Below are 26,766 nucleotides of genomic sequence, written 5' to 3'. Positions count from 1 at the left end.
TATTGAAGCTAGCATTGAGTGAATCTAAGTATCAGGTATCTAAGAATCAAACTTTTTCCAGCTCACAAAGTAACCAAGTAACTCTGGTGTTGCCTGTTGAAACTGAAATTTCAGATTTTCTTCCACTGTTGATGTTTAAAAATATGTTGTTTGGAATCTCCTTTTGCAACAAGAATCTAGGTCTCTTTGTCTTTCTAGAAACCTAGATGAAGGAAAACACGAGATGGAGGTAATTTATTAGTGATAACAGATTTGCAGTGATTATGAAGCAGCACTCTCTAAAATTGATGAGTTAATAGCCTTTCCATGTCTTTTTGACTATTGGATTAGCTCCTAAAATTCTTACTCTCAGTTAATAAATACTTGGATAGCCAAGTATTCCAGCAGTTTTAAAAATATATTTTTAGTTAATAATAACTGTTTCAGCAATTTAGAAGATTTTTGTTAGGAATTATAGGGCCTACATTAAAAATAGTAGGCTTCTCAATAAGAGTATTTTGAAACTAATTGCAAACAACTGAGTTATTATAGCAAAAGAAATCACCCATTTTCCATCTGAATTAATCCTCCTTCCTTTGCATTTGCATTTGTAATGAATGAAGCCACATGCACAGATTGTTAGCATGGCCCAGCTGAGCAGTAACTCCTTGAGCTGCAGGAACTCACTTTTTCCCACTCGTTGATCATACCTCCCAAAATGGCATTTTTAACAACCTCCTTTTCCCAACTTCTGAAGTACTAAGTGATCAGGGAAGCTACATCTCTTTTCCTGGTCTTTTCAAATGGCACATTCCTAATTTTAAAGGCAAAATTGAATTCTCTTTCTTTATAATTAAATTTCTAAAGATGTATTTCAAGGCTGCTATTTACATGCTGATTTTAAAAGCTGAAAAGATCAATTTTGATTCATTTACAAGTAACACATCATTTACCTTTAATGATATTTATATTTCACCATCTACTTGTCATGATGTTGCTCAGATTTTTGGTCCTGGCTGTCCTACTGCTGTAGAGGCCTTCACTGTGTGGCAATATAGAAATCACTTTTGAATCAGTTTTGGTAAATCCATGCAGTCATTTATAGGTGGACAATTGTTATAATGATATTTTTATGAAAATCCTTTGCTAGGATTTTTCTCCTATTCTAGCTGAGAAGCCTCAGAAAAGAAATGTAAATAATTAACTATCTGATGTCTGTGGAATGTGGTCTGGACATTGTTTACCAACAGCTGCATCTGTGATTGGTGCATGTGAGATGTTTCTACTTATTAACCAATCATGGTCCAGCTGTGTGGACTCTCTGAGAGTCACGAGCTTTTGTTATTCATTCCTTTCCTTGCTAGCCTTCTGAAGGATCCCTTCTTTCTATTCTTTTTAGTATAGTTTTAGTATAGCAATGTAATATAATATAATATAATATAATATAATATAATATAATATAAATTATATATAATATACAGTATACAATATATAATATCATGTATAATCTATATAATATATAATATATAATATATCAGCCTTCTGAAACATGGACTCAAGATTCTCATCTCTTCCCTCATCCTGGGACCCTTGAACACAACTACAGACAATCCCTTCAGCCTTACAGCCTTGATTGTTTATGGTCCTGTGTGTTCTGTTTTCATCCAGTCAGTAATATCTTACACTTCTGTTCTTTGCAGCAGTCTAAATGACAACACACAGGGCAAAAATAATTGAATCCTTAGTCCTCTGACAGGCCCTTCTGGCTTTCTCAAATTTTTCTGGGTTTAAGTGGTGACATCCCCAGCTTCTCATCCCCCACTTTTGGTGGTTCCCACCTCACAGTGGGGCTAGAACAAGAGGCATGTTTATTATGTGCCAGATTGTAACACAACGTACAAAACCACAGACCAGGTGGAATTTACAATAAGATTCCTGAACTGGAGAAAATAACCCCTGGATATCAATCTCCTAAGCAGGAACTTACCTGCAAAACATTAATTTTTGGTAGTAGCAATTTCCTTCAGAAAAGTTTGATGAGTTTGACATAAAATGTAGCTTTAGAGTGGGGAGTTACACAAATGGCTGGTAGAAAAAGGAAAGTGGTGGCTTTGTTCACTTCAAAAATGGATGGGTTTATGAAGAGGTGATGAAAGTAAGAACTTGCCTTATCAAAGTAAAATTAGTGATATTGAATACAGGAAGGATTTGAGTCCTGAACTGTCCTAATCCTCTGACCTGCCCACAGGACCTTGAACTCTTCCAGGGAAAAGGAATCCAAATTCAGCCTTTAATTCCTTTTAAATTGCCCTTTGCACCAGTGGGGAGTTTTCCAATTCTTTTCTTTAAAATACACAAAATTGAAACAAAAAGTTGTGTGCAGTCAGGATTTGCAGCCAAAACCCACATCGTTTTTGTTCAGAAGAAACTTATTTTCCTCCCTCTATCCTCAAAGTATTTTTTAAATTCCATTCTGGACACAACCTGCTACCTTTAGTCAAAACCCACATCGTTTTTGTTCAGAAGAAACTTATTTTCCTCCCTCTATCCATCAAAGTATTTTTTAAAATCCATTCTGGACACAACCTCCTACCTTTAGGTCACATTGCTGCAGGATTGCTCATAGTCTCTGCAGTCCTGGTTCCATTGGAATCTGTTGGAGACTATTGAACTCCTATTGAACTCCTGTGGATGTCAACTGAAGCTAAAACACTGCCTACAAACTGGGATGTCTAAGTGGGGTTAAAATACAGTGGGGATCTCAGAAATTCTTTCAGGGTTTGATTTCCAAGTATAGCACAGAAATTTACAGGGTAGAAGATGTTTTGTTTAATGGATTGAAAATAATGGAGCTTGAGTGTTCTTTCATGTCATGCTTGTATTGTAGCAGCACAATTACACTCAGCTAAGGTATATCTACTGGTATTTGGTTGAAGAACCTGGCTTTTTAAACTGTGGGAAAAATAGAAATATGATCAGGGACTTGTCTTTTGTTTGTTTAATTTGAAATTGCCTCTTTAAATAGACAAGACTTTACATTTCTGTAGTAAAAATAAACGAACCATTTCTTTTTTAAAGTTCAGTTAGTGATTTTTTGCATTTTTTAACCATGGGAAGATAAATTTTATCTATCTTTTGGTTCCTGGGGAGAGAGAGGGTGTATTAGTTCTTCAGGGAACTTACATCTTGACATGTAAACAAGGCTCCCTCTACATGGGAACTGTTTTTCTCTGAAGTTTTATAGCCCTGTTGCATTCAGTTTGGCCTTTGTTTTGCCTACATGTGAGAGCTGTCCTTTCTTTTAACTATGTATTGCTGTGGCACATTCAGGGACTGAGAGACGCCTGAGAGGCTGAGGTTCTCATATCTTGCAGCCCTGTCTTGTCTCAGGTGACAGACATTGTACACCATTCAATTTATGGATCAGCAACACTCTTTTCTACTGGTGTCTTAATACCTGAAAAATTACTTCAGGCTAGTAAAATTGAATTTTAGCATGATGGAACAAAAAGCAAAAATTTCTAAGTATTTTTTAACCAATGGTTTGTTTGGTGATTCAAAAAATATTTCAGAACTAATGCAATATATTGAAAGAAAATCATAAAAGATAACTCTTGAACTGAATATATTTAAATGCACTGTCAGTGTTGATTTAGCTGCTTTGTCTGTCACACTAACAGGTGAGAAAGAAAAACAGACATGAGTGCTATAGAAGTGCATTCCACATAGACATACTGTATGCATCAAACAAACAGGAACTTGTTAGGAGAAATCCCTCCATAATATGAACATATGAATGGGAATAGAACTCTCTATCTGAATTCTCGTTGTAATGAAAAAAAAATTACTTCAAATGTCGATAATATTTTGGTCTAGTTTTTTTAATGAGATATCATAGTATCATGCTTTTTGGTTCATTAAAATCAAATTTAAACTAGGGGTAAAAGTCTCAGAGATTCTCCATATGTTTAGGAATTTGACTGAAGTAGCTATGCAGAGGCAAAAAAAAAATTAGTCACTTCCATGTCCTCCAGGAGAAAACAGTGAATTTTGTTGTTTTGTTCAGTGTTATTTAACAATAGTCTCCTCTAGTTTGAAATTACGTTTTATTTTTCATTTTCTAAAATAATATAAACAAATTATTCCAAATAAATCTTGGTAGAAAACATTATATAAATATTCTTTTTCCATTTTGCAAAAATACTAGGGATTGCTATTTAAGGACAGAAGCAAGGTAGCTGCTTAATAGCATAATTATTATCTATGATTCCAAATACATTATGATTTCAAATAATCATTTTAATTTGTGATACCTTTTCTCATATTACCACCAGTATTCTTCATGATAATTTTTTATTTAAGTTTATCATTTTCACATACATGTATTTTGTGAGGTATGTATTTATTTGAGTATTTTGTGTAAAATTTCCAGTGATCTCCAAAAAACTGCAATGTTGAGTTGCACCCTAAAATTTAGTCTTACAAGTCTTACCGCATCTTTACTAGGTGTTGCCAGGTCTAAATTCAACTGTCTCCACTGGCTAAATCCAGTCTAAACTAAAAGCTACAATATGGTGAATTAGACCACAAGTTTTAGAACAACTTGCAAAGAGAACTTTGAGAATGTGGTTAAGCTTCAACTATTGCAATGATATTTTTGGAGTCTGTAAATGGTCTCAAGTAATTATTGCTCTGAGTTCACAAGCGTACCCTAAGGACTAATGTGCATAATCCATCACTTGAGCCCATGAAGTATTTCTCGGAGTACCTAGAGAATTACCCCAGGAGAGCTTTACCCCATCTCTCCCTTCAGTCCATGTGGAATGTCAGAGGTGGAGTTTAGCAGCTGCTGTCTCAGTTCCTCTCAGCAGCGCTATTGAAGCAGAATGCCTCACTGCTTTTCTAGCTCTATCTTACCACTGAGGTGAGACCTCAGTGTTTCATCTGAGACTTTTATTCATCTGAGACTTACATGTGGTTACTTGATTAATGTGCCCATGATTCTAGCTGGTAAAATTGCTTTGGAGAGAGCCATATTCTTGAAATCCCTCTTGGGTAAATCGTTCAAGCATTGGACAAGGTGATAGGAGGATAAACCAAGCAGAAGTATCAGTTTCCATATTCCCTCTCTCTTCCCTCTCAAATCTTAAGCAGCACTTAACATATCCATGTGTAATCTGAACTATGCCTTTTGACTCCCCCCTTTCCTCACTTCCACATCTGAGGCAATTCAGATCAAGTTCACTGTTCTGTTTTTACCAGAGTTTTCAGCATCAGATCACATCGATGCTCTCAACGAGCACCGTGCAGCTTTTGATTCCTCCATGGCAGACGTGGTAGTCAGCAGAGCAGTGCAGCACTCAGTGTTTGTGAGAGAAGCCAGGGGCTCTGCCAGGTCATTATTAGGGCCAGAACTCCAAGGAGTCATCCATTCTGGTGATAGTCCTCTGAATTTTCTCTTGGAGTGATTACTTACTGCTGTAAATATTCTCCAGTTTAACTACATGTACTTTTGTTTCCCCAGCTTTCTGAGCCTTTCATGGTTATTATCTGGTGGTTGAATAGATAAGAGTGACAGCACTCAAACTTTCATGTAAGCTATGCAGCAAGCAAGAAGAACAGAAAAACTAACAAATGGTCTTCGCAGACACTCTTCAGGAGCATCTTTCTTTCTATGCTGGTGACAGCATAGGACAATGCTCTCTGTCAGGGTGTATGAAGGGACTACACATCCTGAAGCATACTGAGAACTGGCTGTCTGTCTTTCTAGGAGCGAGGGAGCTGACATGTTCATCTCAGAAGTAAAAAGCAACATTCAGTACATTGGCATTAAATTAACTTCTTCCTCTACTAGCTGTATTTGTTTGACAAAGGGTTCATCACATACCTCACATATTCTGCTTTACATGACCCTCACCGTTCTATGCCATGTGTAATAAAGAAAACCCTCGTATTGCTAGCAGCTTTTGGTTTTCACTGAAAAATAGCAGTACAAAAATCAACAGCAAATGAAGAACTGAAGCTTTTAGACTATTGTGACTATATTGAAATAAACAGTGTAGTAGCTACTATACTGATTGATTTTTTCCTGATTACTTACTAATAAAAAAGTTTGGGATTCAAGATGTTTTAAAGTAATACAGCACTCTTTACATTACTCTAATACAGTAATCTCCTCTTCCAAGACATTTACCTTTGCAACAGAAAATAATTTGATTCAGAAAACTGAAATATGTGACAAATGTTAAATGGATTAAAAGCTGGTTCATTGACAAATTGAAAAATGTGGTGTCAATGTGCAGATATAAATTACTGTGTCCAGTAGAGTCTGCCTGAAGTCAGTTCTTGGGTCAATAGCACTTAACATTTTTATCAACAGTCTAGACAGTGATATAAGGCATTTTCATTAAAGCTTGAGCAGGACAGAGATTGGTGAGGTAGTAAATAATATGTTAGATAATTGCAAAAGCTAATAAAACATATTTTAATATTGCCAAATACTACCAGCCTCTTGTGTGGGATAAAAATCTATAGGTAGTTGTTAAGCTGTGATTTAGAAAAGGACAGGTTATCAATGATAATTGGGTCTACTTAGACTCTTTGTACAATATTGTGGAAGGAAAAAGCACTAATGCAATAATGTGCATATTAAAGTCAGACTGTCAGGCTAATGGGGTGATGATTGCTTTTGCATGCTGCATTGATAAGATTGCTTCTAGAATGTCAAGTCCAATTTTGGTGTCCAGTCTTAAGGAAAATGAGGAAATAGGACTAATAGAAGACATTGGGGTGCACAGGACCTGGAGATCAGGTTTTAAATCCTGTGTAGCTTTGACAAGTTGAGCTTAGTTAATCATTATGTATACGTACTTGGGCATGAAAATGTTTTTGTAGGTTTAGGACAAGAAACACTCTCAGCATCACTGATAAATGCACAGCAAAATTCAGTGACTGGAAAATTAAATTAAGGAGAAAATGCAGCCTCGTATTAACTTGCAATTTGTTATCTTTGCGGATTACTAAATAGCAGAACAGCTGATCTGGGGAGGTGATAGACTCATCACTGCTAGACATCTTAAAAAAAAAAGGGAAAAAAAAAAGGAGAGGGAAAGGCAGATTTAATGATTTCTTTATTTAAAGTTCATGTGCTGCAAGGAGGACAGTCATACATGTTCTGTCCTAAGTCTAAAACATACCTGATCTAAAGAGTTGACTCCTGAGGAGGCATGGAAAAATTAATTCCCCTGGTGTACCTGGGAGCAGATAATTTGCTTGTTCTTTGATGTCTTCTGGACCAGAAACCAGACCAGGCTGACACTCAGATCCCAGAAAGGTTGATCGTCTTCCCTAAATAGTGCCTGAGTATGACTTGTGGTCGCCATAGAAGTGATCAAAAGGTTTTAAGGTGGGGAAGGACTTTGCACAGCCCTCAGGAGAGAACAAGAGTAGTCCAGCTGAAGCCTTTGGTCTAAGAGCTCTTTATATATGACGTAACACAAAACTGTGGAAGCACAAGGTTGTCACAAATCCCTGTGGCCTCAGAACCTGAGAATCCTGAACATAATGGTGGGTTCTCCAGTGTATTGCTGTGTTAGTGGGACAGGGATTTCTGGGGATTTTGTTTTCCAGCTCTAACAGATGGAAAAATTAGAAAGGCTTTCAGACAATAAGCTTCTTTTAGATTTGAAATGGCAACGCAGGCTTTAAATTAAAATATGGGTTGAAAGTGATTGCTCTAAACCTATGTTCATAATATAGATTATATAATATAATATAGGTATGTTCATACGTTAGACTGTCTGTGAGAAGAGGTAGTGGACTGAGGAAAGTATGAGATAAAAAGGATATTATCACCATGGGAAAGAGAGGAGTAGGTAATCTGTTTCTTGTGGGAATACAGTGGTATCAGCTGGGGAAGAGGTTATGGAAGAAGGAGGTTGTACTGTATGATAAACCCATTATTTCTATTGTTTCCTTATTTTTTAGTATTTAATGAAATTACAAATTTTAGTAGGCTCCTTTTCAGAAGGAGCTCAGTTTCTTTTTCTAACAAAGAAAATGAGAAAATTAAAAGAAATTAGAGAGAAAACTAAAAGTTTTCACACTGATGCCTGTTTTTTTTCATCTTTACTAATTTGTCAGTGTGAATTTATTCTGGTATTCAGCGGTTGTTTAATTTCATCCATATATTTTACAGAGAATTTGCATCAGATGAAGTATATTTTGTTCTGGAACATGAATAGGCAGGACCTACAGACTTTGATGATACTCATCAGAAGATATAGATTGTGGGGCTTGAGAATACTGACAAGTCTGCATTTGTGAGAATACTGGCAATTCTGCATTGGTTTCTTAAATGTCATCTGTTCTGTTTAATGCATATCACTCCACAGGGAATTTGCTTCTGAAGATAGGTTTAGCAGTTCTGGAGCTATGAGTAACATGCACCTCAGGGTGCCAGAATCTGTAATATAAAACATATTTTATCTGTTGTCCCTTTTGAAGTATGTAAGCAATACACAAAATGGGCAGTGGTTTGCTTTTTCATATGCCACTAGACGTTACCAAGGAATTATTTGCCAGTTTGTGACATGTACTTGCAGTTTATTAGAATTCTTCTTAATGAAAAGCTTTAGCATATTTAGCTTCACCTTACTTGGGGCTATTAATTTATAAAGGATATGCTTGATTATGGTACTTAGAGTGTTTGATTTACTGTTTTTATGGATGTGATAGATCTAATTTGTACTGATATATTGTTGCTTTTAGCAGTGTGGTGCTGTGTGGTGCTGTGCTGGCATAGAAGCTGAAAAAACACTTTCAGCTTGAGACTGATATTAAAAGTAAATTGGTAATCAATGCTATTAGAAATGTTTCACAAATATCCAAAGATGTTTTTTAAAAGGGTTGTCGTTTTGTCTGAGTATTTCTGGGGTGTTTTTAAGGTTATATTTGATGATTATATTTATGATGACCTTTTTCTTTCAGGAATATCAGCCTTGTAACACCAACGCCTGCCCAGAGTTAAAAAAGACAACTCCTTGGACGCCCTGGACCCCGGTGAACATCTCGGACAACGGTGGTCACTACGAGCAGCGTTTCCGATACACCTGCAAGGCGCGCCTGCCTGACCCGAACCTGCTGGAGGTGGGACGGCAGCGCATCGAGATGCGCTACTGCTCCAGCGACGGCACCAGCGGGTGCTCCACAGATGGTGAGCAAAGCCAGAGGGGCTCACCGTGCCCCCTGCTAGTGACGTGCCTGCAGTGCCCGTGTCAGCTCAGAGTGGAGGTTTCTGCTTGCTGGTGTTGTGTGTAACAGAGCTGATAGTGAAAAGGAGGGCATAGTGATCCCAGTAGGGAGCCTAGCCTGTATTTCTGCTGGATGTAGCATCATCATTCAGACTAAGCAAGTGTCTTTCATCACCAGTTATGGGATTTGCCAGGTTATTTTACACTCTTCACAGTAATCCTGATCTTGTAAGATTCTGTTAACCCCTTATACTCCCCTGAGCTTTTAGTAGGGGTGAATTGTGCAACATTAACATATCTCCAGAATATTTTGCTATAACACTCTAGAATTCTAGAATAGGAATATTCTAAGAAGAACTTTTTCTCAGTAGTTTGAAAGTAACAACTGTAAGATTCATACAGGTGTTTAAATAAATAAGGAGTTTATGAACTGGATAATTTCTCTTATAAAAGTTTATGTTGTGCTTTTGCTGCTAATTGAAAGTTCTGTTTATTTCTGAGATTGAAAACCAAACTCCTTCAAAATCTTTTCAAATTTAGGTGACTTTAAATTGGAATTACTTTGTTTCACAATTTTCTTCTTTTCCTATCAGTAATACATAGTTTTGTATATGTAAAAATTTAAAACTAGGAGAAATTGTGACAGTCATTCTAATTTTATAAACGCATTTCTTTGATTACCTAGTTTTAACTGTATATTAGTGTATCTTTTAAAGTATTCTATTTTAGTAATATAATTTTAAAAATGTTAATTGTTATATTATTATATTATATTTTATTTTTATATTGTTATATTTATATTATTTTATTATTATATTTGAATATTTTTAGGCCTGTTTTCCACTTACATAGACTTTTGTATTTTCACCAGACCCAGGTTAGCTGAAAAAAAAAAAAAAAGGATAACTGAAGGCGTTTGGCTTATCTAAGACCACAAAGAGAGAACAGTTTCTGAGTTCCTGAACTTTCTCATTCTCAGTATTCTTCAGACAGACTAACTATTGTGAAAGTCAGTTTTAAGCTCCTGCCTGTACTAAGTTTACATGTCAAGGTTTTGGTAGCGGGGGAGGCTGCAGAGTTGGCTTCTGTGATAATATGCTAGAAACTTCCATTCTCTCTCCCCATCACCCCCCCACCTGCCCTTCATCCTGTACAAAATCTTTATTGTTTCACTTGGCATCTGTGTGTCTTTGGAGGGGGCAGGATGTTAGCAATTTTTTGAAGAAATATACAGTAATGAAGTGTGTGAAATCATAAAACAAAACCAATCGTACTCCAGATAAGATTTAGTTTAGTGCTCTATGTCATTCCCATTTTAGATAATCTACAGTGTCAAATGTTGGGGTTTCACTTAGGTCTGGATAGAAGGCAGATTTTGGCATGGAGCAACTCTTGTCACAAGTGTTTCTTCCATTCTGATTTTCATCCAAACTAAATTTCAGACTTTATTGAGCAAAGATTTTGCTCTGCTAGGGTTGGTGTATGACCTGTCTCTTGTCCTTAATGAGACTTCAAGGTGGTGCTGCTGCTTTTTGCTGTCTTCCAGCACTTAAACATGGATGATATGTGTTTAAAATTTCATGAGATTAAATGAGAAAGAGAATATTTTCTCACCAGGTAGTGCAGACTTGGGAAAGTTATCACAAGTAAAAGTACAGCTACAGGAGAATCTAGGCATAATCTGGTCCGACAGCTGAAATGGCAGCATGTAAGAAAGGGCTATACAAAAGCCAATGCATGACAAGAGAGGAGGTCCGTGGGGCAAACCAGAGAAGTGCCAGTTTGTTATAGATCATGTTGCTGTGAGAAATTCAAACTTTGCATGGAGACACGTCTCTCAGCTCTGAAGTCATAATCATAAGGCCTCTCCTGCAGCTGGATGCATAATCTGACTCTTGCAGAATATAGGCAGGAGTAACAAACCCTAAAATTTGTTAAATAAAGCATTTTTTCAGTGTGCAAGTGATGGGCGTGGGGATGGTGGTTTTGGTGCATTTTTTGCCTGATTAGCTCAGAAAGATTTTTTTTTTTTCTTTCTGAACATAATACTCCTGAATTTCCTGGCATTTGTACTTTTTTTGTTGCATCTTGCTGAAGCTGCTGCTTTGATTCATTTAGAAATAATTCATCACTAGAGCAATGTATGTGCATGACCCCAACCCTGTTGCATAGTAATAGAAATGTTCATCTGGGTGAAGGATTTTTGCTGACTAATCCCAAAACTACTGAATATTTAAGTACTTTTTATTGAGTACTTGACAGGGCAGAAACTATTATACATCTGTCTGTTCTTCCTAGTGAGTGCCCTTATGGCTTTGTCATTAATTTGCACTCATTCTTTGATTCATTTTGGCCAGAGAATCTTTAATTATTCTGTAATGAAAGGTGAAACTCGATCGGTGTTCCAAGCGGCTGCATTAACCAATACACTTCTGGTGAAAATAACACATTATATTTTGAGACTGTTTGCTTAGTAATTTTCTGATTATGGATGTCAGAACAGTATGGAGTAGAACATTTGTTGAGGGAGGGATGAAGGGGCACAACTCTGATTTGCTGATGAGATGGAACTTGCTGACTGCATCTAAACTGCAGGATTCAGGAGCAGTTTCCTGCTCCCAGGTTTAGATGTGGCCAACACACCACCATTCTACTGCTCCATGGTTTCACTGAAGGAAAATACATGAATAAGAGTCATGTAGAGTAGCTGTAGCTTTTGGGACAGAGGGAAGTCATGAGAATGGGAAACCATGAATTGTGTCAGACACCTTCACCATTTCTGGCTAGATAGCAAGAAAACATCATAACTTACTTCCACCTGACCAGAGCCTGGATGCTGTGAAACATTATTTTCATTACCACCATGTTGAATTGTAGCAATTTTCTGGCTTTTACAGAAAGATTAATTCTGGTACAGAGTGCCTGGCATACCTCATTACCAAAGATGTGTTCTGGAGAGATCAGTTCTCTGTTCCTTGAGATAGGAGCCATTTGTTAGAAATTTTCTCATTGCCTATAATCTCCCACTGTGCAACTATAGTCACGCCGTGTTAAGCAGAATCATGTTTCACTGTCAGATGCTAGCAAAGCAAACTTTCTTTGCAGTCTGAGCTTAGAGATAGAACTTCTGCCAGAAACCCACTAGACTCCTCCTGAGTGTGGTAAGATTTCTATCTCAGTCAAGTAAGCAGTAGCATTTGCAGACTGTATTCATGCTTTTCTGATGTGAAGTTTGATTAGGAGGAAAGAAAAATAAATCTTGATCCCTGCCTCTGGGTTTTCATGTAGTGCTCAGATAGGAAAGAGACAGCTATTTCAAATAAACTGTAAGAGACTGTGTACATTGTTGTACATCTTAATGCACTGTCTATACAATCCAGCATTCAGAGTATAGAAATTACCTTACCCTAGGCTTTAATATGTGCTTAGGAAAAACATGAAATATCTACATTAAACGTGCTGGCACTCTGTAAGATTATCTGATATATAAACAGGAATAATTTTATTAGAAAGATAATCTTTTAACCTAGGGATAAATATTTCACAAGGTATGATGTTGCCTGATACTTCTAAGTTGAATTTATCTTACCAAAGTCTGGACTCTACAAAGTAGTACTCTACAAATCACAAGGTATGATGTTGCCTGATACTTCTAAGTTGAATTTATCTTGCCAAAGTCTGGACTCTGTAGTACTCTACAAAGAGAACTTCAGCACCCTGAGAAATGAGGGATCCATTGAAGATAAGCATCTGATATAATGGGTGCAGTCCACCCTCTGGAGTTAGATAGTGCCTTCTTTCCATGGTGCACAATGCAGACAGCAATGGTGGGCTTAGACAAGACACTTGACTTTGACATGGCCAGAGTGAGACCAGGTTAACTTCCAAACTACATTCTGAAGGCAGTTAACAAAGGCAATACTTCTATTTTCACTCATTTCAGTCTTAAAGAGTCTTCTGTTTGATTTTTTTTTTTCCCAGACCCCTGGAAATCTGCACCTAGATTCCTAGTTGTTGCTGCTTCCTCTGTCTCAAACCTCATAACAATAGTTATTTGTGAAGGCAGGATATGATTTTGTCTGAATTACTCTTCTAGTGACTATGATCTCTTGTGAAAAGTTTGATTAAATCTTTCATTGTGTTACTCACAGGAAATCTATAGTGCATTCAGAATTTTTTACAGAATAGAACATGTGCTGATAATCAGGAATGTCCTGTAGTCAGGAGGAGTATGTTTTGAGATGTTATCTCTTATGCTGTCATACTGAAGCTAAGCTGAAGTATTCTGAATACGAACAAAATGAATTCTGGAAGTTAGAAATGAATTTTATGAAAAATTCAAGTTTGATTGACAAAGTCCAACTCAGTGGAACTCTGAGGCTAAACACTTAAACACAGAAAAGCTATGTACAAGAAATAAAGTTATCATCTATCTGCGTACTCTGGGTTTTTAAAATATATCGTCTTTACATTGCATTAATGTTTGCCATTACATTATACTATTTCAATTTTACTATGTTTTGAAGGTTTATAAAGTTTTTTATAAGTTATAGTTATTTAGGCCTGAAGTTATATAAGTTTTATGCTTCAATAATATTGTCAAATAACTTGCAGACTATCTTCAGAAAGTGACAACACTGAAACAATCTTTGCTTATCTTTGTTACCTCTGCACTTCAAGCAGTGTTTCATGCTGTCGCTTAGAAATGATTCAGGATACCTGAATTTTGGCTTCAGATCATCTTTGCTTAAAGTCATGAACCTAGACTGCTTGGATAATTGAATTTTCTTTGTTAGGTCGGAACTGGAGGACATAAGTCATAAATCAGTCAAGTAATATAATTTATCAGGTGTCACAGTACTTCTCTCTTACTTAGGGCTGTATTACTTAGCTACAGGCTAGACTAGGGAATTATTATTAAACTATGTGCTTTAATAGAGCCTCACTTTTAAGGCAAATTAATTGAACTTGGCTGAGAGTGTTGCAGTTTTGAAGCAGGATCAGGCTAACCAAAGTCTCATTACAAACTTTTGCAAAGGCAGATTTTTTCTCCTGTGCTAGTCAGGGCAGGTGACTTTCATGTTAACATGTCTTCAGACAGAATTAATTTCTTGTGTATTTATGAAGCTATTTCAATTCAACCAAAAAGTTTTAAAAATGTACTTATAAATAATCAAATCATGTTGGTTTATGTCAGAATTATGTAAATTAGTTAGGCAATTGTTTTCAGTTATATTTTCATTATGGAATAAGTAAATCATCAGCAGGGCAGTACTAATTTATCTGTAATTTTACTGATATTGAACAAAGTAGAAGTGCTTAAAATGAGAGAAAATTCTTTTGTTTAGTTGTCAGTTCATATCTTCTGTTTTCCATGATCTTAGAAGTTGATGGTTATTTTGTCCACAAAATCACTGTGATGGCTTTTACTGAAGTTTTTGCAGTACTTGTTTTGCTGTTACTTGTGGAACTTTTCACCTTAGGGAAGCGCAGCTGCTTTTTAAAATTGTACTGCGATCAAGTAGTTAAATCCCCTTTTCTAGCCACAATGTGCAGCAGTTTGTTACTTGATTATGACTTCTGAACAACTGAAAATGAGCTTCTTGGTAACCTGTAAGCAGAATTCATGCTTCTATTTGTTCACAGGACTCTTAAGTCAGTCATAGGCTTTCTGAGAACAATTTAGTTTAAAACATTTGAATGATGAACCTGTCATAAAGGTTGGATTGGAATTTCATTTACAGATGTTCTGTCTGTCTTGGGGAAGCTAGTCATTAGTTTAATGACAATACTGTGACTGATCATTCTCTTTGCAGATCTTACAAGTATTTCTATAGATGGGCTTTAATTAAGGAGGGCTAAGATTTTATCTTGGCAGCTCAACTTTTGCTGCTACCATGCCAAAGGCATTGGTCATTGCATCCTGATTTGGCTATATATATTTATCTTGGGAGCAATAAGCTGAGAAAAGTAGCTTAATATTGGATTTTGTTGGATGGCACAATCTGGTTTCTGTCTCTGGTGTCGGATGTAGAGCAATCTGAAAATGGCCCAAACTGCAAACAGAAGCAGCAAGCAAGAAAACCACAGTTTAATGAGACAATTTGGAGTTTTCAGTTTTGTGCTCTTGCTCTGAAAGATTACAATGCTTTTCTATTTATGCCTTCTCCTGTCGAATTTGATGTAAACTGTGATAAGGCTAGGACTGGGTGCTGTATATACACTTACTTTCTGAAGAATTTTTTCTTGAACAAATTCTGCAGTGTAATCTTTTGATTAATTTTATATTGCCTCCCATACCCTCTCCCACCTCAGTTAATAAACAGGAATTCTCAGCTGAAGGATGCAGAGAGCCCCAGATGGGCTCTCTACCAGTGCTGAGTGGAGGGGAAGGATTCTTCCTTGACCTACTGGAAAAACTCTTCCCAATGTAACCCAAAGTCCTTCTTTTCCCCAAGGGCACATTGCTGGCTCACATTCATCCTTCTGTCCTCCAGAACCCCAACATCCTTCTCTGCAGAGCTGCTTTCTAGGTGATTGGCCTCAAAATATGTTTGCATGGGGTCATTCCTGTGCAAATTCAGGACTTTGCATTTTCCCCAGCTCAACTCCATGAGGTTTCTCTCTGCCTTGTCAAAGTGTGACATGACCCTTTGGTGTATCAGCCAGTCTTCACAGTGAAGGCAAACTTGTCCAGGTCATTAATGATGGTGTTAAGCGGGATTGAAACTCGTGAATTTCTGCAGCTAGCCTCTTAATGGCTGATCACTGTCCTCTGGACCTGGCTGCTCAGCCAGTTTTCAGCACACTGCACTGTCCACTCATCTAGCTCATACTTTGTTGACTTGTCTAGCAGGAAGTTATGAGAGTCAGTGTTGAAACCAATACTAAAATTGAGATAAGTAATATCCACTGTTCTCCCTTCATCTGTGCACCTTGTCCCCTCATTGTAAAAGGCCATAATGTTGTTTAAGGAATATATAGAACAGTATTTCCAGAATGCAAACTGATCTTGTCACTTTTCATGATGTTAATGACATACTGTTAATTTTTTATTGTGTAGTTTCTGTCTGAAGAGAAAATTCTAAAAGCCCCTTTATGAACACTTTATTAACTACTGTAAACCTGTGAAAAGACTGGTCCTTATAATAATTTTTTTAATGCTTTGGAAAGAAGAAAACTCAAGGGAACACTTGCTGCAGACAAAACTCCACATTGAAAAGATTCTTTGGAATATTTTTCTGTTTCAGAGCTAAAATACCTTAGAGCTTTCCCTTAGAAGATTCCATTCCCCCATCCCCAATTTAAATAACGAGAAGTCTAACACCATACTGTCAGATAAGGTTGCAGGTTTTTCTTAGGACTTAAAAAGCTACACATACCCTGCAAAAATATCTTCAAAATATGCTAGTATTCTTATGAAGTATGTGATGGGTTGATCGGCACAAAGTGATACACCCTGCAGTGATTTATGAATGGAATGGCTGGCAGTCTGGTCTGATTAATGCTTTTGTCATTGTTTGCATTGCTCTTAATTTAATAACTTAAATACCCCCTTGATTTAGAATTCTGCTATTAAATATATTATTATTTTGTTCTCAGAGCTCACTGTGTACATAAGCTGAGAATTGCCATGACCAGGGTGATACAAAATTGCATAAAAAGGATCTCACAGAGCAGGAAAGTGTACCTGTATTCATAAATCACATTCTCTTTCTCTGTACTTGCTCCCCTTTTTTCATTTGAATGCATGTCATGTTTTTTGAAATGCTGCTTTTAATATCTGTGTAATAGAATCTGGCTCAGCAGGAGAGAAATAGTTACCCTCTATAATTCCTGAAAGGTTTTATCCATTTTTAGTAATTTTTATACTGCAGTTCTGCTGTTTTCTTATTAATTTCAGCAGTTTCTCATTACCAGTATTTCTATGTCAGTGCATCATCATTCCAATATTGCACTTTATCAAGCGCTGAATAAAAACATGCAAACCCTCATCTACTTTGGGATGATTGTGAATGTATTTCTTGGGGAAGAAGTTAAGCAGTGTTACTAATGCTGTAAGCATGGGTAGAAATAGGGTGGACACTGCAAATAAGAGGCTCTTCCATCATGGTTATGAGAAGGCTGATCCTGTTCAGTGCAGGACTGCTGTTGGGCAGACTCTTCACAGCATTATTTCTGTTTGTTTTCATGGCATTGTTCAGTAAATCCTCTGATTCTCTAGCTCCATTTCATACATCTACAGTGCCTATGCCTGTGGGTAGGGCACAAAACAATTTCTTAAGAATAGACATTTGTGCTGCAGTTAGAGCTGCCAACAATCCCCCTGCATTTCTCCACCATTGATGCAATTCATCTGTATTTATACTGAAGCTCTAGCATAGAGCCTACCACATCCTCTGCTGGCTGAAGTACCATTCACAGGACCTTCTCTCATCACAGCTACTTAAGTAGGCACTTGTAATAAAAGCAGCATTTATTGGTCCGTCAATCATTGAGTTTCCACTAGGAAAGGTGAACTGCTTTGGCAACAGTAGGAAATGCCAGCAGTGTTGGTGGAGATGCTTAGTAATGATGCTAAGTGGTAAAGCTACAACTCAAGAGTGATTTCAGTGTTGTGCTTAGTACAGTTGAGGGAGTCTTTTCACCTGCAGGATCAAGCCCCAAAGTGACAGAGATACTCAAATGAACTGCAGATTATTAGAACTTCACCCAGGGCTGTATCCAGATCTATTGCTTGGATGCTGTGCACAAGATCTGTGTATCTCCTCTCACTGATAAATAGCAGACTTCACCCATTGCTGTTTAATCTAATGCCTTTTCTTTGTACTAAACTTCCTCAGAAAATATGTTTTCCACTTGCCAGATGATTATTAATTAAAAAGGAATTTTCTATGGGGTGTGTTTGTGTCTCCAAAAGGCTGATTTCCATAGCTTATATGTGGCTTAGAACACTTCAACTCAGTGGAAAATAAATTGCTTTTTAAATTGGCTAAGCATTGCCTTTCACAAAAGGGTAGTTTTGCTAGACTTTGTGGAATTATTAGTGGACACTATCTAAAGTCTGAATATGCCTAGGGTAAGTACAGTGCATGAGATACTCGTGAGCCTCTGTGCACAGCCAGCAGCAGTGAAGGCTGGGTGGATTAAGTGAGCAAGAGCCCTGCAGGAGGACCAGGGGAGCTGGCTCACTGAGCGTTCACAGGAATCTCAATCCTGTCCCCTTTGTCACCTTCTTCCTGTAAAACAGAGGCAATTATATTTATGTAATATGTTTGGAGATCTTCTGATGGTAATTCCTGTGCAAGAGAGAGGTAATTTTTATCATTCTTGGGTGGACTAAATTGTCTAGTTCAGTCATTGCAGCCATAAAGCTTTAACTGAAATGTTGGATCCAACTCTTCACTGTAGTTCTGTGTGATTATGAAATTTCTATTAAAGAAAAGATTCTTGAGAAGAAACTAGGGTTTCGATTGTGAGGCTAAAGGGCAGGACCCTTCTGTTCATATTAGGTATATATTATTCATTACTAATTGAAACCTAGGAGTAAATTTGAAGAGGAAAAGGTTGTTTTGAGATGAGATACTGTTTTAATCCAGTATTACTTTTTCCATCCTTATTTCCTTAGGATTGTCAGGGGACTTCCTGCGTTCTGGAAGATACTCTGCTCATACCATCAATGGTGCCTGGTCACCCTGGTCTCCGTGGTCTCAGTGCAGCCGTGACTGCAGTAGAGGTATCCGGAATCGCAAACGGGTCTGCAGCAATCCTGAGCCTAAGTATGGGGGACTTCCTTGCCTTGGCCCATCTCTAGAGTACCAGGAATGCAACATTTTGCCTTGCCCAGGTAAGTTTCAAATGAAATTAAAGAAGTTAAAACAAAATAACTCATCCTCAAATTTATATCTTCCATATTTGGTTTGGGTTTTTTTTTTCCTATTTTAGTTGGTGTGGTTTGGGTTTGTTTTGGTTCCTGAATCAATTACAGCTCAAACATACCTTTACAATCTGAGTGGATTTGGGTAATATTCCCATGTGATGTCAATAAATTTATCATCAGGAGTATTAATAGCTATATATTTTTTCAGTTGTGAGACTGACTCTAAAAATATAATTTTAGTATGTAAACTTATAGGAAGAAAAATAAAGACATAAGATTTCTGGCAAGACATTAAATCTGGCCTGGTCTTTATTTAAACTCAAAATACTATTTTCATCACAGTGGTTGTGGGCATTAAATCTGTGTTAGGTGTTAAGTGTGGAGTTGCCAGCAAAGAAGGTTCACCACTGATCACCGAATTATTCAAGCAGTCCATAAAGATTGTTCTTAGAGTCTTGAGTTTCTCCTTAATTTAAAGTTGTTTTATTATTCTATGAAAGGGATTACAAGCAGAATATATGTTTACAAGAAACTACTTTGGATTAAAAATCATTATTGTATCTCCAACTTAGGGGGAAAAAAAAATCTTGGTTTCAGTCACATCTCACCCTTCATAAAACAAACACTTAAACTGAAAGGCTTTTGAGCTTTGCAGAGGCTTTGTGGGAAAAGAAAGGGGAAAGATATAGGAGAACACATGGAGAGAAGGTGCTATTGGTATAGGAAGAGAGAATACAAGGTAAGAAGCAATCGAGAGGAAGAAGGAAAGAAGACTGAATGACTCAGTTCTTTCCAGCAACAACAAATAAGTTTAGAAATAAGTCTTCATACATCTTTAATTGTATTAATTATGTATAGCAGTGCTTCATATTTTCTTGTTGAAGACTTGAAGATTTTGTCATTTATTCAAGTGTGCACCTGAACAAATTCTATGGCAATATACATGCTATGTATGTGTACCACTATTTTAAAGCATATATGTGTATTAACATATACAGATATGGTTTCAAATTAAAACTGTATTCCTGAAATCATGGATACATTGGTTTTTATAATATGAGTATTTTTGCCAATCTTTTTGCAGTGCTTTCACTAAGCTTTTAAAGCCCTCTAACAGTCACTGTCTATTCCTTGCATCAGAATTTAGGCAGAAGAACTGTCCAGAAAACACTTCCCTCTCAGGAGGACACAGCTTCTTGAAAAACATGTTTCCATCTTGAATTGAACCTGGGCACTATGTTTTGGCACACAGCCTACAAACCCAGCAGCTCTGTGAACATTCTGGCTGTTCACTGAAAGCAAATTTCTTTGCAGTTTTATTGCTAACAGGATCAGTAGGATTGTTGGAAAACTTGAATTCCCTGAGGCACTCAAGCTCCCAACTCTCCTTCTGTTGGGGCAGATCCATGGGGAATTTCTGCTGAGGATCCCTGTTTTGATCTGGAGAAGCACCCACTGAGCCATTGAAGTTCCAAAAGAGACACTTGGGCAGAACCAGCCAGTGTTTTCTGGGGAAATTTTCTTGCTGTATCCAAGGAGGAGCTTGGATACAAGCTCCAGTTGCTCATTTTGTAGTTTCTCTGTCTGGGAGTGTGAAGAGATCAAGGGAAGAGGTGAAGCTTCTTTCTGAGCATAGAGGCATGACCAGTGAAAGGTGTCCATGTTTTCTACACTAAGCACTGTTGGAGAGAGGTGGAAGGGAACCAACAGGGAGCCAACATTTTTCAGAGAATTTTGGTCCAAGTCTACTCCGTGTGGGCACAGCCATAGTGCGTGATCTGATTCATTAGTTCCCAGACTGGAATCATAGCACCTTGCTTTTCTGGGATAATAAAATGACAAACAATTCTGTTTCATGTAACTGCACTGTTCAAGTAGTTTGGCTGTAATTCATTAAATCAAAGATTTAGAGGACCGTTGTACCAATGTGTGCAAACCTCCCCAGGGATGTATGCAGTAGGTGAAGCAACCTCAAACATAGCAACTCCTCACTGGCTCCTGTTCCCTTGCAAAGGGAATCTCTCCATAGCACACTGCCCTCAGCTTCCTTTGAAGCACATGAGTGGTGAGATGTAAAGTACCAACTCTGCTCACAAGCTCTGAGATACCTGATTGTATCACCATACTGTAGTAACTGAAATACATTCATTAAATGGACACAGATTGTCTATAATACTAGGCTAGATTTGTTGTTCAGCCCTTGCTGTTGATTTTCAAATTAAATGCTGTCTTGAATTTCTGGGGAGTTTTTTAAAGTTTAAATTAGTCAAAACTTTTCAGAAGTGGTATTTTTAATAAGCTCTGCAGCTATTCACTGGAACATTTTTTTAAAGAAATTGTTTTAACCAGTAAAACACACCTATAAGTTTGTTGTAGATGCCCTAGTTGTTTATGAGATAGACAATGCCCCAGACTAAAAAACATAATTTTAAAGCAGAAGTTAAAACTGTGCTTTGAATTTGAAAATATTTTAAAAGATCAGTTGATATAAAGTGTGGTGGGCCTTTGTGAAGCAAGAAGCAGTGCCCTAATCTATTCTAAAAATTTTATTTAGAGACAAGTTTTATTTTTCTTTTCAGTGCAAAGCAAATTTGAATGAAGATGTAGAGAATGAATGAAGTATTTAGATGTATCAAAGCCTGCAACAAGAAATCACAAAGTTCCTCAGCTACAGAATTACTGTTTGCCAGTAATTAAGAAAAAAGCATAGGAGACTGAATCAGATCTCAGATAAATCTGAAGGGAAAACTTTGCAAGCACTAGATGTAATTGATTTTTTGAGACATGGAAGAGTAAAATATTATTGCAGAACAAGGCCTACCCATAAATTAGACACTGTAGGAAGGAAATAAATTCTTCCTGGAGAAGCACACCAATAAATTTGAATTCTCTTAATTTTTAATGAAAGAGACAGAAAGGCTAAGGAATGTGAGGTCATTTTGTCCTGACCTTGACCTGAAAGTATTTTCCATAGTAATAGAATTAAAATTGCAATAAAGATTTTGGTACTAAGATTTTCCTGAGCTCTTCCAGGGTAAGGACAGCTTCACCTGCTCCCTTCTGGCACAGAACCCTTTAGTAACAGTCCAGCCCATTCATTACACTTCCAGAAATATTCTGGTTAGCTGGCAGAGGTGTGGTGGAAGCCATAGAGGACCTTTCCTGACACTGCAAGCCCAGTTCTGCTTTGCTTCCTCTTCTGCTTATTGCAGGCAGGATCAACCTCTCATGATGTAAACTGCTGACAAAAGGGAGTAATAGAGAAGTGTATTGAGCAGTGTTTAAGTCATGCTGAAAGTCAGTAGGACTTAATGCTTCTCAAGGAATTAATCTGGGCTCAGTGTCATCCTGGAAGATACTAAGTGCTCTGAAGGACTAACACAATGAAAAAGCCCATGGAGTGATCAAAGAGTGCAAGGCTGTCTTGTCTGGTTAACTGTCTTGCAACCCTTTCAGCATCTTAAATATACTTATTAATATATTAATAAACAGAAATTGATAGTTGAATGCAGGATCCCAGAACTTCAAAACATTACTGAAGTCATCTAGACTCTGCCTTCAGCAAGTTCTATTAAACCTTTTTTAAGCCTGCAGGGGAGAAACTGTATTTTTTTTTGCAGTAGTAAATGGTCCACTGATGGGCAGATTGGTAGCAGTCACTGGGCCTTTTGCTCATAGTATTTGAAGGCTGAATATATACTAGTAAATTGAATAGTGCCAGAAATTGTACCCAAGTCCTGGAAGATGATTTGTCCATATTGTTCAAGTTCTAGAATGATTCCCTCATATAATTTTGCCTTCAACTAGCTATCACTCTCACAAATCAGCTGCAGAAATTGTGAGCCAGAGTAGTGTAAAGGCATGCTCATAAAGTACTGTTTCCATCTGGGTAAGCTACTTTGAGGGGCAGGAGATTTTACACTATTGTTTTGCACTAGTGAATGTTCAAAGCACAGGCTTTGAACCTGTGCCTCAGCTCTTTTTTTATGTCTCAGAGATGTGAATAGCAATAAACTGGCAAGAACTGAACTGAACAGCCTCAATAACTGTGAATGCTCACTGACATTTCTGTTTTCTTTGAGTTACTAATCTGCAGTGAATAATGAATCTAAAATCAGTCATATCAGGGTTTTGTTATCCTTGGGGGGTTTGCAAGATATTTATATTATGAAGAGAAATAGATGATGAAGAGAAGTGTTGTTTGAATGATAAATTCTGCAAATCTACAAAAATTACAGGAATTTGCTGACATAAGATCTGTTTGCCTGACAATAATACAACCAAACCTAAAGAACACTGTCCTAGTTCACAGTATCACACATCTCTTCAGTTATTTCCATAGAAAAAGACAACTTTTCTTCATTTGTGTTTTGTTTTGTTTCTTGTTGCCTTCTCTTATATTCCTTTGCATAGGGACATGGAGATGTGCTTTAATGAGACATTTAAAGCAGAGCTGTGTGAGCACCACTGAGTAGCATGAGTTACAGGAGTTTTCTCCTCAGGGCAATGGTGGAGGATCAGAGGGAAAGGACAGTTGCCATCTCCTAGATTTGAAATTCTGATACTTCATGAAAATATGTTGGGATTTTACTAATTTCAGATTTTTATTATTGTAGTTCTAGTTTACTTTAGTTGTGACACTTTAGCTGAGAAGATCTGAATAAATTCATATGTCACTAAACTTGCTAATAACAATAATGAGTTTCAGATATACAAAAATCCCTGAAAGACTATTTAAGTTATTTATGCATCCCCTAAAGCTAGTTGCTTTTTATTGGTTTTAATTTTTTTCTTCTTTATTGTTTTCATTTCCTCCTATTATTTTTTCTTTGAACTCATACTTGGCCACAAGAAAACAAAAATGTATTTAAGAGAATAAAATTTATCCTGCAATAGCTTCATAAATCAGAAGGAAAAAAAAATACTTCAGTAAATGGAGGCTGATGCCCCTCTCATAATGTGCACTGATCCCTCTAGGCTGCTTCTGTAGCCAGCAAGAAGAGGGATGAACTGCTTTTTGAAGCAACTGTTGGTTTTCTGACTTAAAAGTCTCACTCACAGGTTTAAACCCAAGTGGACCCTTAGATTTTTTTATTGGCCTTTTCTTAGAACCATTTGTTTGCCTTGTGTTTCTGCATTGCACTATTTTGACTGTTTCATCCAGCATTGCTTTTATGAATAAAAGGTATCACAGAAATAAGACTTTGCCTTTGTAAACTATGATGTAAAAATTGCTCCTTTCCCACCCTGAAACATGCAGCAGTATCCCACAGGACTGGGAAAAAGCAGTAGACTAAGTGATGTGGAATGGGGTGATCCCCAGGTGTGTGGAAGGGAGCAGTAGGCTGCCCAACACGCAGACAGCTTATAAAGGAGCCTACAATTCTGTCTGTGTTCTCATGAAAGCAGGTGAGGTCAGTGTGTCTGCCCACGCTTGTTGTAAAATCCTAAGTTTTACAAGTTTATCCAGTTTACTTTATTGTCTCTTGGAAATTCTCCAGTTGTGTGGATGTTTTGTCATGTCCTCAGGAGATCCCATTTCTGTACACAGTTTCTTCCTGGCACATCCTCTCCCCTATGGTGTGGTTTTTTTTTCATTACAGTGAAGAAATACTTATTAACCTCAGCAAAAGCCAGCAGGGAAAATGTTGTTTGCTTTATTCTAAAGGAAGGAGCACTGTTTGATAGCACACTCCTAGCTAAAAAGTACCTTCTTTCTAAAGGGACAAACCTCATCAATTGTCAGAAAATGTAAAGAGTCTTTAAGTCTTTCATTGTGGAACTACTTTAATGACTTTCTTTTGTCCAACATCTCTACAAAATTGTTATGTAAAGAAACTGTAGTGATTGGAACTTGCCTTGCTGCTGTGTATTTTTCCTCCTATAAGAGGCAGAAGTGACATTAAGGGCTCCATGACAAAAGTAAAAAAAAGGAAAAAAAAAGAAAAAAAAAAAGCCAGATGGTGCTGCGTTGCTAAGCAACTTAAAGAAAGATGAAAGAAACCACAGAGCTCTATTTAGGTCTTGCAAAAACTTAAGCAGTAAATACCCACTCCTTTGATCTTATTTAACAATGATGATGCCTTATCATCCTCTGTTGCTGAAAAGAAAAAATTCTGGGGACAGATAAAAGAGGTAGTTACAATAGTCCTTGAAAGGTTACAGGCAGCCTGTCAGTAAATAGTTACTAAAAAAAAAAACCAAAACAAAACAACCAAGCAGTTATAATTGCACTGTCCAGCTCAACTAGGATAAAATGTAACATTGTCTATTACATTTGTTCTATCCCACCTTCGCCAGACCTACTTCTCCCTTTACATCTGAAGCCACATAGTACAGCCACGATCACTGCAGTTGTGGAACATGGTGACGTTCCTGGGTGTCGCATCGGTCTCTGTGTTCTCAGCCACCTGTAGATCAATGGCAATTTCAAATGCAGGTGCATTTGTAATTCTCTGGTCCATTGGAAAATAAGTAGGGAAGTGTTGGGGGTCACTGTCTCCATTACAGTGAACAGTGCACTGGCAATGTTTGCAGACAATTTATGTTCTGTGTAGTTAATCTCAGGCAGAATCAATTCTGTTTCATGAAGGTCTATATGCTGCAGCAGACATGCCTCTGATCATTCATTTGAGCTAGTCAAAGATCACATTAAAGAAAAAAACAAAAGAATGAAAAAGGGAGTATCCAGAAAGGTAAAGCCTTAATATCGTATGAAATAACTAGTTTGGGTAACAGCTTGTGCTTTTATTTGACATAATTAAAAAAAAAAAAAAAAAAAAAAAAAAAAAACAGAAAAAAGAGGCAAGTTCTGAATAAAAGATGCTATGTCTTGAAATTGTTATAAAATTGCACAGTATATTTCATCTGCACTGAAGACAAATAACCTATGGCTTTCTTTGATATGAGTTTGCATAATACTGCATTAATAGAGTTACCTTAGGCAAAAGGACATATTTGTTTTCCAGAGAAAAGTATGAATAAGAAAAATATGAGTAAGAGAACAAGTCAGATACTCTACCAAGATAAAGTATTTATTTATGATAGGTGGTATAAAACTCTCTCATCCATGATGATTTGTTGTATGATGTAGCAATCATTGAATCCCTTAATAATGGCAATAATTTATTTAAATTGCATACTTGGAATATAGTACCAGATTATAGAAATCCTGTCTGTCAAATCAGGCTTCAGAGTCCAGATAAATTAGTTGCAAGAGTTTTCACAGCTACAGTTCTTAGCAAGGAAGTGCCAAGTGCATACTTTCTTGATGTTTAGGATGGTGTTGCAAATAAAGAATGCAGGGAATAAAATGCAGTATATTCAACAATTTCAGTTACAAGATGAGTAAATAGTCTTTGATATACAATAAGGAACTATCTGTTTGATTAGCAGTTGAGAACCTGAAGTTATACTGTATCTGAAATGACATTAAAAATGCCTGTATAGCCTTTAATTCTCCTCATTTTCTCACTGTTGAAGATTTTACATAGAAATCATTCTACTAAACTGCCCACATGCATTTGTGATATGCAATCCTACGAAGCCAAAAGGAGTAATTTTTTTTAATGGTCTATATCTCCATCTAAGAGAGAACTTAAATGCAAATACCACACAGTTATTTTCCTTGTCGGCCAGTTTTTTAAGATTTGTAAC

General features: G+C 37.0%; 1 protein-coding gene across 2 annotated transcripts in view; it reads left to right on the top strand.

Moving 5' to 3' along the window:
* Positions 1–26,766, top strand: part of SEMA5A (semaphorin 5A) — a 318,052-nt gene that overhangs the window by 273,168 nt on the left and 18,118 nt on the right. For both annotated transcript variants that reach the window (XM_041411823.1, XM_041411824.1), the window contains 2 exons: positions 8,968–9,193; positions 18,859–19,077. In XM_041411823.1, the coding sequence (XP_041267757.1) occupies positions 8,968–9,193; positions 18,859–19,077 (445 nt within the window). The remainder of the gene's footprint in view (positions 1–8,967; positions 9,194–18,858; positions 19,078–26,766) is intronic.

This window comes from Onychostruthus taczanowskii, unplaced genomic scaffold (assembly GCF_017590055.1).
Source record: "Onychostruthus taczanowskii isolate IOZ18803 unplaced genomic scaffold, ASM1759005v1 scaffold37, whole genome shotgun sequence".
NCBI lineage: Eukaryota > Metazoa > Chordata > Aves > Passeriformes > Passeridae > Onychostruthus > Onychostruthus taczanowskii.
This window is presented reverse-complemented; position numbering and strand designations above follow the sequence as displayed.